General features: G+C 38.1%; 1 protein-coding gene across 1 annotated transcript in view; it reads left to right on the plus strand.

Annotated features, from left to right (window-relative positions):
- The window catches only part of LOC109040710 (protein amalgam), a 156,306-nt gene that overhangs the window by 114,674 nt on the left and 27,869 nt on the right, over positions 1-13,763 (plus strand). The window contains exons 5-6 of the mRNA XM_019056718.2: positions 7,646-7,774; positions 8,559-8,696. Coding sequence (XP_018912263.2) covers positions 7,646-7,774; positions 8,559-8,696 — 267 coding nt within the window. The remainder of the gene's footprint in view (positions 1-7,645; positions 7,775-8,558; positions 8,697-13,763) is intronic.

Below are 13,763 nucleotides of genomic sequence, written 5' to 3' on the forward strand. Positions count from 1 at the left end.
GGAACTTGGGGCATAACATCAGCAACGAACAAATACGATGCAATTAAATGAGTCATTAATGTAAAAACGATGTTTGCACTTTAGTCTGTTCTCATATGTACATCCGTGTGCAACTTTCTGAAAAAAGTTGGTGAGTGGTATCAATCTCTTCGTTATGATGTCTAGAATCAGAATTTGGATGGTGATAACCTTGAAAATCGTGCAGAAAGCGCCTAAAGCCCAAAAACAAAATGGCGGCCGCTCGGTAGGCCTTATTTTTGAAAATTCCGTATTATAGCATGTGAGGTATCGATTCCTATGTTTTTTGGGTCGTAAAATCCGAATATGATGTTTAAAATACCCTCCGATCAAAAAAAATGTCGCAAATCCAACATGGCGGCCTTTAAATACCCACCCGGCGCGAAAATCGCTGAGTTCTCATTTGGCCGTCTAGTAAGGCGGCCAATGATTGTATTGTGTGGTCCCAGGTTTCAAAAAAGAGTTACAACTCACTGTACGGCCCATGAAAAAAAACCAAAATCCAATATGGCGGCCAAAATGGCCGCCGATCGAAACCTGTATTTTTGGTATCGGCGTATGGCGTCGAGTGGGGTATCGTTTCTGATGTATTTTGGGTCGCACATTACGAATATGAAGTCAAAAATTACTCTTGGCCAATATTGAAGCTCGTAAATTCATCATGGCGGCTAAAATGGCAGGCACGGATAGAATAAAAGCAATTACACACAGCGGTAGTCCTGATTTAATACATTTGTGGGGCCTCTCAAACCAAATTCAAAGTTAAAATTCATCTGATCACACGTATACGCCTTTGCCATCCACTTTGACACTATAAATGGCTGCTACAATAGCCGATCTTAAATGATAAAATAACCACGTAAAATGTGGATGTCGAGGTAAGTAGTGAAACCATGCATCCTCGGGACGGCTATCAAATTTTAGGGTGTACTTACCTTTTGCGAAGTTTCTTATCGGAGTATCCAGGAGAATTTGTCTGCAAAGTCTGCTAATCGGCCGCGAATAAAAATAAAAGTACAAAATACTCACAAAAGTCTAAAACTGGACCCGACAAGCGAGTAAGACTTAACACTGTTAGAAGATTTTATGTGTGTTTGGGCAAATAAATAATAAGCAAAGTAGATGAATCATGTTTTTCGATGTATTTCCTTCAATGATTACAAAAATGTATTTTCAATTTAAAAGTTGTGTTATATAGATTTTGCCTCAAATTACCCAAAATCATTAAATACCTTCACATATTACCATGCCATACCGTCTTACCTTACAATATTACCATGCCATACAATATTACCTTACCATAGTACCATGCCACACTATATGACCATGCCATACCCTAGTACCTTACCAATTACCATGTTACCTTGCCAATTTTTCCTTAACATATTAACATTTTAAGTATAGAAGCTCTGAGAAAATATCTTGAGTTCTGATTGATTTACTCATCACAACTGTCGCTGGATTCATCAATGGCCTCTTCGTCTTCTCCCTCATCATCGGAGGATTCTATGTTGTCACAATTTGAAGCATCACCTTCACATTTGCACATTTCTGTGCATTTTAACCCTTGTGACCTACAGACGCAAGGTAAAGTGCAGCGCTTTTTAACACAGTTGCATCGGCAAAGTTCCCAGACCAAGTCTGGAATGCAAGGAATAGTTGAGGTTATCGGCTCATATTTGTCCTCAACTTTTTGCCATCCAAAATTGATAGGTGAAGGGGTTTCAGGGAATTGAACCAGATCCTGATTCCAAACTAAAGCTTGTAAGTGTGCTCTCAGAAGAGCTGGATTTAAGGCTGCTTTTGTGGGAGGCAGATTTTCATCTTGGCATTGCTTCTTGGAGAACAGCCACCATCTTACATCGCCTATATCTGTTAATGTGGTCTTTGGAAGGTACAGCTGACAAACACATTTCTCTAGCTGTGCTCTAACGTCTTCAGGTAGGAGCGATGTTTTCCCAAGCTGTACTAATGCTTCCAATAATTCATTATCTGCGGACTGAAAGGTTTTCCACCATTTTGGTTTCCCCTTACGTGCAAAGGATCCTGTAATGTCAGCGCCTGACAGCGCATGCAAGCCTACAAGAGCAGATGCTTTAAGAGGTCCAAGGGCGTTGTAAATCGGAAGTAGGTCAATAAACTTTTTCATACCCTGCCCTATAAACATTCCAACTTCAGCGGTGAGCATGGGGATGCGTCGCAAAGCTAAAGTTTATTGACCTACTTCACCTGAAACCCCTTCACCTATCAATTTTGGATGGCAAAAAGTTGAGGACAAATATGAGCCGATAACCTCAACTATTCCTTGCATTCCAGACTTGGTCTGGGAACTTTGCCGATGCAACTGTGTTAAAAAGCGCTGCACTTTACCTTGCGTCTGTAGGTCACAAGGGTTAAAATGCACAGAAATGTGCAAATGTGAAGGTGATGCTTCAAATTGTGACAACATAGAATCCTCCGATGATGAGGGAGAAGACGAAGAGGCCATTGATGAATCCAGCGACAGTTGTGATGAGTAAATCAATCAGAACTCAAGATATTTTCTCAGAGCTTCTATACTTAAAATGTTAATATGTTAAGGAAAAATTGGCAAGGTAACATGGTAATTGGTAAGGTACTAGGGTATGGCATGGTCATATAGTGTGGCATGGTACTATGGTAAGGTAATATTGTATGGCATGGTAATATTGTAAGGTAAGACGGTATGGCATGGTAATATGTGAAGGTATTTAATGATTTTGGGTAATTTGAGGCAAAATCTATATAACACAACTTTTAAATTGAAAATACATTTTTGTAATCATTGAAGGAAATACATCGAAAAACATGATTCATCTACTTTGCTTATTATTTATTTGCCCAAACACACATAAAATCTTCTAACAGTGTTAAGTCTTACTCGCTTGTCGGGTCCAGTTTTAGACTTTTGTGAGTATTTTGTACTTTTATTTTTATTCGCGGCCGATTAGCAGACTTTGCAGACAAATTCTCCTGGATACTCCGATAAGAAACTTCGCAAAAGGTAAGTACACCCTAAAATTTGATAGCCGTCCCGAGGATGCATGGTTTCACTACTTACCTCGACATCCACATTTTACGTGGTTATTTTATCATTTAAGATCGGCTATTGTAGCAGCCATTTATAGTGTCAAAGTGGATGGCAAAGGCGTATACGTGTGATCAGATGAATTTTAACTTTGAATTTGGTTTGAGAGGCCCCACAAATGTATTAAATCAGGACTACCGCTGTGTGTAATTGCTTTTATTCTATCCGTGCCTGCCATTTTAGCCGCCATGATGAATTTACGAGCTTCAATATTGGCCAAGAGTAATTTTTGACTTCATATTCGTAATGTGCGACCCAAAATACATCAGAAACGATACCCCACTCGACGCCATACGCCGATACCAAAAATACAGGTTTCGATCGGCGGCCATTTTGGCCGCCATATTGGATTTTGGTTTTTTTTCATGGGCCGTACAGTGAGTTGTAACTCTTTTTTGAAACCTGGGACCACACAATACAATCATTGGCCGCCTTACTAGACGGCCAAATGAGAACTCAGCGATTTTCGCGCCGGGTGGGTATTTAAAGGCCGCCATGTTGGATTTGCGACATTTTTTTTGATCGGAGGGTATTTTAAACATCATATTCGGATTTTACGACCCAAAAAACATAGGAATCGATACCTCACATGCTATAATACGGAATTTTCAAAAATAAGGCCTACCGAGCGGCCGCCATTTTGTTTTTGGGCTTTAGGCGCTTTCTGCACGATTTTCAAGGTTATCACCATCCAAATTCTGATTCTAGACATCATAACGAAGAGATTGATACCACTCGCCAACTTTTTTCAGAAAGTTGCACACGGGACTGGATTTTTGTACATATGAGAACAGACTACTTTGCAATGCTGCTTAAATTGTGAATTTATGTGCATAATATGCCATTAAAAAGGTCATAAAGAATCTGTTATCCCAGAAATATACCCTTTTTTGAATAATTTTTTCATCAAATTATTGAGTATTTATTTATTGTTTGTTTGATTTTGTTTTTTACCACTAGTTAAGTAAGAAGTTTCTACAAAGAATATCTCAATTGAAAGAATAGGTAATGAGGATGAAATATTTAACTTTAATCAAATTTGCATTCAGACTTATCGTGGACGAAGCTAGAAATGACCACGGATATTTCCAACTCTCCTCCAGGGTTCAACCGTGAGAAACTGTATTTTTTGGAAATTTAATTTCTGTAAAACCTACGATGTGATGAGAGGATGTTGGCTGAAATTATCAAATTCAAGGGGGAGATTTGTCATGCAAAAATAAGGGTGACGTTCACTTAATATAATTACAGCAAGTTTATTTGAAAAATAAACATTGTTTGAGAGGAACCTTCGTGTCTTCAACCGGTACGTATGAAAGGTCAGAGGAAAATGAGTTGTCTCGCAATATTAATATTGCACGTTTGTTTATTAATTGCGTACTTTCCTCTCCTCTCTTTCTCCACTTTTTTTTTTGAAAGGTCCACATGGAAGCTGGAGTTTATAAAAATGAGCTCTAAGTATTCACAAGTTGCATGAAAGAAAGATAGAATTCTTTTAGGAGCAGAAGACAAAAAATAGCACATTTAGGGTGTTAAACAGTATAAAGGTATCACAGAGTTTGTCTATGATGATGCCGTAGATTTTTAGTTCTTTGAAGAGAGCAAGTCGTGAAAGTTCATTGAAATGAAATACTATTTCGCTTGTAAATGGGATCAAACATTTACTATCTAAAGTTTTCGGATGTTTGAGGATTTTTCAACCGATTCTTATCATGTTCCAGAACTCTTGTTTCTCTTAACTTGTTTTAGAGTAAATTTTAAGGAATAATTTTAAAAAAACGTACTTAAAATGGAAAGAGTTTGTTTAAATCATTTTGAATGACCGCGTAAGTTCTCTCATCAGCAGATCTGACTGAATGATTACAATGCATTTAGTCTTCATAAAGATATGAACTCAAGTGATCATATTAACAAGGTCATACAATAAATTAGACGTTATTTTGGGACGTTAGATGGGACTGATGTACATAGGACGTCCTATCTAGGATCCAGAAACCTCGAGCGGGGGAGGGGTGCGAGGGGGATCCGGGGGGGGGGGGGGCTTCTCCAGAAAATTTTCAAAATTTTAAAGCATCTAATAATGCAGTTTAAGTAAATTTGTTCATGAATTAGCCCTACATATTATGAGTGACCTTCCTTCTCCTCTTTTTCGTTTCTTCCTTTTCATATCTTTCTTTCCTTTTTCTTATTTCGAATTTTCCTCGGGAATAATGGGGGGCGTTAGCCCCCTACACCCCCTTTTGAATCCATATATGCATAGGTACGATACTTCCTTTTGATTTAATTCATTTACACACAGTCCTTTTGAGCATAAATATGTCCAATTCACCGTGTGAACTAATAAAAGCTCTTCGTTTCTGCCTAACTATTAAATCTATTTTATGACCTGACTTGATGCCGTGTCAAGAAGGCTTGACGATTTCGTGAATCAAGACATCCATTGCCACATCTTATTCTTCCTCCAATCGCTATATTCTTTTTTCCGCCAAAACTAACTGAAGCCCACGTTTTCACGTGTGCCAAAAGGGCTCCCCAGAGAAAACACAAAAGCAGAGCGGCTTTTAATTTCAGATTTGAATTTTCGCCGAGCGCAATATTGAACTCGAGAGCTCCCGGGCAAAAGTGGCAAATTGAAGCTAGTGTCGTCGGATTTCTCGCTCCATTCTTCAATTTTAAAATACGGCCCGCAGACGCAGAGCGCCCGGGCGGGAGAATAGTGCGCGCCGCGTGTTTGTTCGCGGGGTTACGAGGCCCCCTGCCCCCTTTTTCATCCCCCGGGCCCTCGCAACACGTATTCCGTCGCTCACAATGGAGAATCAGGAATTACGAAAGTCTTATTAAAGGGCGAATGAATATTTTATTTTATATTTGTCAGCGCCGATGTGTAGATTTTTATTAAGTTCATGAACCTGACGAGGTAGACTTTTTTCCTCTCGCGCCTTCAGCTCGCCGGAATTTGAGCGCTTTTATGAAAGTGTTTACACCTGAGTAATTTTACCCGTATGAGACCTGCACGGGGCTGACAAACATAAAACTGTTGTTAAAGTGAACGATGGATCCTGGAGACTCGCGCTCATATGCGAAGGCGCTTCGGCCTCGTATTTTGCCGTGCTGATGAGGAAAAACGCCGTATGAACCTTTAGGCGTTGCCAAATTTCCTTTGATAAAGCACAGATTTCCTCCTAAACTTATGAATATTTTCCTTTCATTTTTTTAGATAATTTTGTTAGCAATTTCACCTAAATTTCCTGAAAATTTCTTGAAAATTTCAAGGAAAAATATTCATAATGCTCCTCAAAAATAAACATTTTATCAAGGGAAATTTGACAACTCTCGAATATTCATACAACGTTCTTCCTTAGCACGGCAGTGTTCTTTTGAGTTTCGTATCAACCACCGTCCTGCAAATTTTTAACCCAAACTTGCCATTTTCCACCCACTCTTCCTAGGATAGTCTTTAGGAGTTCATTAAATATTTAACGTGATCATTATTTTTCACTTCAAATATATAGATATATCGCAGGAAATTAAATAGTCAAATCAGCACTGATAAAAATATTTGTGTTATTGTGTTAATTTTGGCTAATATAGGAAAAGAATACAAACCGACACAGATTTTGTGTTGATTTTGGTACAGTTTGAAGTGAATTTAGCGCAGGAAATAATGGAGAGACCGAGAAAATGTATTCCTCCGATTGCGACGTTGGTTCACCACTCGTTTTTTATTAGGTACATTTCTTCAAGAAAATTAGTTGTCATTTCCTCTTGAAATTGTCAACCGAAGGCTAGGATCATTTTGTGTTTTACTTCCTGTATTAACCGAACTTTCGTGTTGAAATTCTTCCCGGCGTGGCATGTTATTAAGTGCTTAAGTAAATCGTCAAATATTCTTTACTCAGACTGAAATTCTGATTATTTTGCTAACTGGATAGACAGAATGATTCTTTAGTAAGAAAAATAATTCTCTGTAATAATTGGGTTCATATAGTGCACATTATGTTTTTTCAGTCCTTAAATGCCTATTTATCTCGAAACAAATGCAACATTTTATAAAATAAAGCTTTTTCACGATTTTGACCGCTGAGGACATGAGAGGAGCATTTTTTAACGAAAAATACAATGATAGTTTGTACTTTGATGGATTTTTACTCTCAAAATATTGAAAATTCGATAGGTCTTTGTGAAAACATAAAAAATCTTGTATAAGCTTCTAAAAATTTGACTATCTGTTCGGGCATTTGAAAAAATGCCTGATTTGACTATTTGCCTGCAACACATAAATTTAAAGAAGGTTGGTTACTGTAAACCTGATTTCGAAGCTTGAAAGGCTAAACCGAGTATTTTTAACTTGATTTCCCTGAAACTGAAACCCTCGTTTCTCCTGCAAGATAGTGCCCCAGAACTTGGCAACACACCTCAAGCCATGATTCATTTAATAGAGCGAGCTCCAGTGTCGAACGAGCTAACCTGATTTAAGCATATGAGGTATTATTCAGCCTTTTCTTCGTTCTTTGTTCTCAGTGTTCAGCGTGGAAGGACCAACTTTCAACATATCCAGGGTGAATCGCCTCCACATGGGACCTTACATGTGCATAGCCTCCAACGGCGTCCCGCCTTCCGTCAGCAAACGAATAATGCTGACCGTTGAGTGTAAGTAGCACTTCGTTTACTTAGGCTTCTCATCCACAATGCCCGGTGGTCATCTAATTTTGTTAAGACCACTTAAATGAAACAAACGCTTCAGCTCTAATCTTACCTCTACCTTTCCAGCAAATTCTCCGTGCGAACCCTCACTCTTACTTCTCCTAAGCTCAGCTGTTTTGGAAAGTTAGTTAAAGCTTTGGAACATCTCTTTTCAATTTTTACGCAACGCAACCTTCTTTCAAATAGGATGACTCTTTTATCATTCCTAATTTTATCAACCAATCTAAGCTTAACCTATTTTAATCGTTTTAAGATAAAAAAAAACTTTCAGTTAAAAACTTCAACAGTGACACCCACCCAAATATTTCAAGTATTAATTTCAACGATGTCACGGAAGAATAGGAGGCATTTAAATAAAAAGGAAGTATATTTATTGTGGCGTGGCCTTCAATTCATCTTCTTCTGGTGTAGTTATACAGATGCTATGTATATAAAGTCGCTTTATAATGCACTCTGGCGTTCTACGACACCCAAACGCCACATATGCCTGTCTTCCCAGAGGTTATCGGGCAACTGACACCGCAACATCTCTTCGCCAACACCCTGCCGCCAACCCTTTACGGGACGTCCCCGTCGCCTCTTCCCAGGTGGTACCCAATCCAAAACTTGTTTGGGCAACCTCTCCTCCGGCATTCTTTGCACAGATTCAGATGCTACTGCTCAAAAATACCTATAAACCACTAAATTTGTTTTGCTTCAATCCTATGGTACGCTTCATTTTGTTTTGCAGTTCCTCCAATGATTTGGATACAAAGTCAGCTGGTTGCTGCGTACCAGGGCCAAAGACTAGTCTTAGAATGCCATTCAGAAGCATATCCTAAATCAATATCATATTGGACTAGAGAAAGGGGCGAAGTTATCACTCATGGTAAGAGTCATATTTTTATTTCATTTTAAATACTTGTTTTTTTTTTGTTTGGACTTTGGCGGTGCGCGTTTAAACATTTTTTTCAGGCGAATCACTGAAAAACTTTCGGTTGAGATGAAATATAATGAAACTATGCCAGATCAAAACGGAAAATACACAGCTGTTTTATGTCAGTAAAATTTATTTGAAGCTTTCGTACGAAAATAAGTAACGATGTCGATGTAATTTCTGTCACATTTTTTTTTCTTCGGAATTTCAGTTCAATCCTCGTCCAATCATGCTTTTCCTAAGCAATAGTTTTAGCCTAAAAAATACAACTAAAAACCAAAAAAAATGGATAACCAAGGCTAAAAAACGTCAAACACGGGACGTTTTGGGGCGGTTTCAACCCTGTTTTCGACCAGGAAACAAAAAGTGTATAAAAATTTAAAAAATAAAGATTCTTCTACCGGCATTTGTGATTAGCCTTGGTTATCCATTTTCTTGTGTTCTTTAGTTGAAGTATTCAGGCCATTTTTGTGCATTTTTTTAACAAAATACATCATGCCAAAAAAAGTACCGTATTTTCGGCTTTCTGAAATTCGCATATCGTCGCTCCTCTGACGAAGGTCATAACTGATCTTATAGAGTTAATTGAGCCCTATGCCGCATATAATTTCATGTATTTATGGCTCACATGAAAATTAACTACGCTCCACTTAAGGGAGGCGATTAAACACGACTTAGTGCCTTTTGATCGTACATTCTCTTGAAATAAAATTAACTATTTTAAGGGAGGAAAACTCCGGCTGGCCGGCCACGTTAGCCTGGCGGCCAGCGCGTCTGGCTCTGGACTAATAGGTTCAGGGTTCAAATCCCGGTTTTGGCGAAAAATTTTCACGGAACTGACGAGTGGATCTGCAGAAACAAATTCTACTCGACCTTAATATTTAAAAATTTAAAAACCGGAGCATGGATGTGCCAAAATCCCCTGATGCCTACTGACAATAAAATAATCTCTATGTTAAAACTCATGGCAATACATGGCTGTAGATTCCTAAGTTACTAGATAAACAGGAATAGAAGCTAAATAAACTGCAAAAAGAAAAAAAGGGAAGAAGAAAACTCCAGCTCGATCAACTGAGTCAGTGAGAACGAAAACACACCAACTCGGTAGCTCGAAAATGTTCACTTTCCATTAAAGACATGCAGTCAATTTTCATAAAGAGCATTGAAGTTACCGCAACTCTTCCAACTTGGGCATTTGAAGTGTCCTTAGCCTCAAGGCACCAAACATCGTTTTCTCGGACTAACCTCTGTGTAGTTTTGTATGTATCTTGATTATTTTCATTTTTTCGAGTTGGTGAGTTTTCGTTCTCACTGATTCAACTCAAAAATCGATCGTTATTTTATTAAGGGACGTCATCGATCGTCTTGAACCATATCTCATCGTAGAGGAGTCACCCAGCATAGAATATGATCCGAACCGGGGCTTATTCTAATCAATCACGCGAGGTCACGTGCAGCGGCCGGGAGCACACCTCAGGGCGCCGAAAAGAGTATGTTAAGGCCGAGACGGGGAGAGAACAGAGGCTGTTATGAGGCATCCATCAGCTGGCTCTCTCCTCGATGATGGCCCATTCAGCTTATGAGGGATGGACAACGGAGGGTGCTCGGCAACTTGTGTTACAATCCACCGAGTGCATTACCCTTTGTTGGCGAATATTACAACTTGACAAATCCTCGACCCCTCCTTCCGCCCTGACAAAGATGGAGTGCTTCATTCAAAACGTAAATACATTAGGCCTCAAGATCGGGAATGAAGATCGATATCCGAGGACATTCTCGGAGAAAACCCTCGGAAATAAACTGAATTATTGTGTGTGTTGTACAACGAGCCAAATTATTGTTAAGTGTTTTTTTTTCCTTTAAAAAAAAACTTAGAAGTTTTTTCACCTACAACATAAAAAATGTCCCTTTGTGTATAGTAAACGTGTGAGCATGCCGGTATACCTCTAAAACTTGACGAAACTGATCATTTGTCAATTCCCTTTCGATGCTTCTACGGAGTTATGTATAGTCGTTATTCAAAATACCTGCTGTGAGGGCCAAAGCATCAATGCCTTTAAGTTCCCCAAAAAATTCTCACAACGGTCACAGCAAATCACAATATTTCAGAGCGAAAATATAAGAGTTATGGATTTAGAATTAGGAATCTTATTTTTTGTGAAGTCTAATCGTAAGGAATCTTCTTTGAACTTTTCTGAACAATTGACTGAATATTAAAAATCTGTAAGTACGTGAATCGATAACTTGAATGATAACACTATGTTTTCAAACTGGGAAGTTTCTGGCATTTCCTACAGTTATTTCGAGACTGAATATACTCAGTTTCTAGCATTTTCAATACAATTGAAATCACGTATGCAAAAATGTTAAGCTTTGCTTGACGAAATTACATCAAAAGTATCTAAAATCTATAGATTTTTGCGTTTTTCGGTAGTTTGAAATGAACAAAGGGCTCCTTGTTTCAATTTTAAGAATAATACACGTACACTATAAAGAAAGTTCCGGTCTAAGTCGAACACTAAATAATTTGTTTCACGTGACCTTACTTTTCGGTTATGGGACCTGAAAATCGTTTCAGAATACCAAATATTTCTCTAGCCATATCGAGACACATTTTTTACCAACAACTTCGATTATCTGAGCTCGAGGCTTTATTGGTATTCTATGTGAGCCGAAATTTGGGCCTTGTAACCAAAGTTTTTTTCTCCTTGTGTTGAGGGGATATGAAAAAGTAAAGACACCATGCGGAAATGAGGAAATTCTTTAAGCAGAGAATGAAAGCTCGCATGTACATGTCTATCGTTCAATAGACTCCGGCATTAAAGATGAGAGTGGCTCAAGGGTGTGTTTACGTATCAAGTGCATTGTCCTCTTATTCGGTACTTGCTTCAAAAGTCAATATTTAGTCTTTCCCCTTCTCCCAGTCCGTATTGTTACCTATATTTGTCCTCTGATGTGCTCAAGTGATATGAACCAAAGCATTACCTTAATGTATTCCTGGCTTAAAATAACCTAAAATAGCTCTCGTCGAAAATTTCATAGATTACCGTCAAAGGTTAATTATTGATGCCTCGTTTTGAGTGATTTTAGCTACGGAAATGCTCAGAGCGCACGACGAACAGTGAAACCCGCATTTCTTTCCGCCACGACAAAACGCTTTATTCCAAAAAAATATTTGAATTGAGTGGCATGACAAATCGTAATTAATATAGAATCAAAATTATGACTCAATATTCTTGAAAAAATGACTCATTATTCTAATAAATTCTTGCAAAAATCTATAGTCATAGTATGAATAAAAGGAAAATAATTCAAAATGACTTTCTTTTTAGACTTAGCCTACATCATAGAAGAGAAAAAAAACCACGTTTATCAATGAAACAGCTCCTTGCAGCAAAATTCCATACTCCAAATAAATTGCTTTGGCAAAAAAAAAAAAAAAAAAAAAAAAAAAAAAAAAAAAAATCCCCTCGAATATTCTCATTTTGATGAGTTTAAAGAGCAGGGAAACTGGTGTCAAATGATTCCAAATATAGCTTTTGGAATTATACCAATTCGAGGAATATCTTGAGGACATTATAAGACATAAAGAATACAAAAATATGTTAAATCAGAAATTTGAATTAAAAAAACATTGTTTTGAGAATAAGCTATTTTAAGTGCTACCTTCGCCATGCGCATCGCATTGGACTCAGAATTATCGGATCATCGTGAAATTACACACCAATTAAACAAAATAAACCGTAACCAAACTCGAAGACAATAGTTCCTCTGAAAAATATACTCTGCGCCTTAATTTCGTTGTTTCAGAGAGAAATACGTATACTTTTTTTGCGATTATTAAAACTAAAGCAGGTGCATTTTAACTACCTAGTTCCTCAGTTTGAATATTTTATTTGATAGAAATTTGACTCTTGAGAAATTTCAACGTCATTCACTGAAAAAAAAGGTGATTGGCTCAAGTATGATGATTCTTGAATGGGCCTGTTGCATGCAAGAGATACAGCCGCACGAATAGACTTTTTAAAGGTTAAATGACACGAAAATTACGTTGGTCACATTAAAAAAGTCTGAAATACACTCCTTACTGCGCAATTTGCGTTGTTAGGAACGCGCTTTTTCAAATTTCCCGCGTCTGGGGGCAGTTTTCTAATCACCGGAAACGAGCAAACGGCGGGCTTGGTGATTCCAGGAAGATGCCGAGTCGTTGTTGTTGTTGTTATTGTTTCCTTCAGTTTGTTTACAAACCCAACGTGATCTCTTATAGTGGTCCATGTACGCTTTATGCGCTAACCAAATCGATCAACTTTTAAATATCCAACGCAATCCTCCTACATTTCATTTCACGATATCACGAGCTCCGATTTTTAGGTTATGTTGTCAGTTTTAGTTGACCGGAAATAGCCGCGAGTTGCCGTTAATTGTTTCCGTTAGAAAACTGCCCCCAGACGCGGGAAATTTGAAAAAGCGCGTTCCTAACAACGCAAATTGCGCAGTAAGGAGTGTATTTCAGAATTTTTTAATGTGACCATCGTAATTTTCGTGTCATTTAACCTCTGAAAAGTCTATTCGCACGGCTGCATCTCTTGCATGCAACAGGCCCATTTGCCGCCAATAATTTTTCATCTTGATCTAAGCTGAATTTTTCTTGATACAAGAGAAACGATGCTAGGGCCAAGCAACAGAATAGTTTATATTAAGCAACAAAAGTCTTGATTCAAGAAAAACTATACTTCTTGGCAGCTTTAAGATTCTTTTTTTTCAATGATTCTTTTAGTTTTCTCAACAAATCGCACGGTGTAGGTACCTTAAAAAAAAGCAAGAAAAAAACGGTCTGAGAGTAGAATAATCGTATTACGCCTCATGAATTTATAACCGCGATGTTTTCTTACAAAGCGAGGAGAATGTGTATATAATGATATGGAAACAACTTCAAAGGCGCCACTTGGTTCGATTTGAAACACACGAATCCTCAGTCAAAAAACAGCGGAGGAAGGTAAATATAGGAATGTACCTCCC

The sequence above is a fragment of the Bemisia tabaci genome, chromosome 5 (genome assembly GCF_918797505.1).
Source record: "Bemisia tabaci chromosome 5, PGI_BMITA_v3".
In the NCBI taxonomy this organism is placed as follows: Eukaryota; Metazoa; Arthropoda; class Insecta; order Hemiptera; family Aleyrodidae; genus Bemisia; species Bemisia tabaci.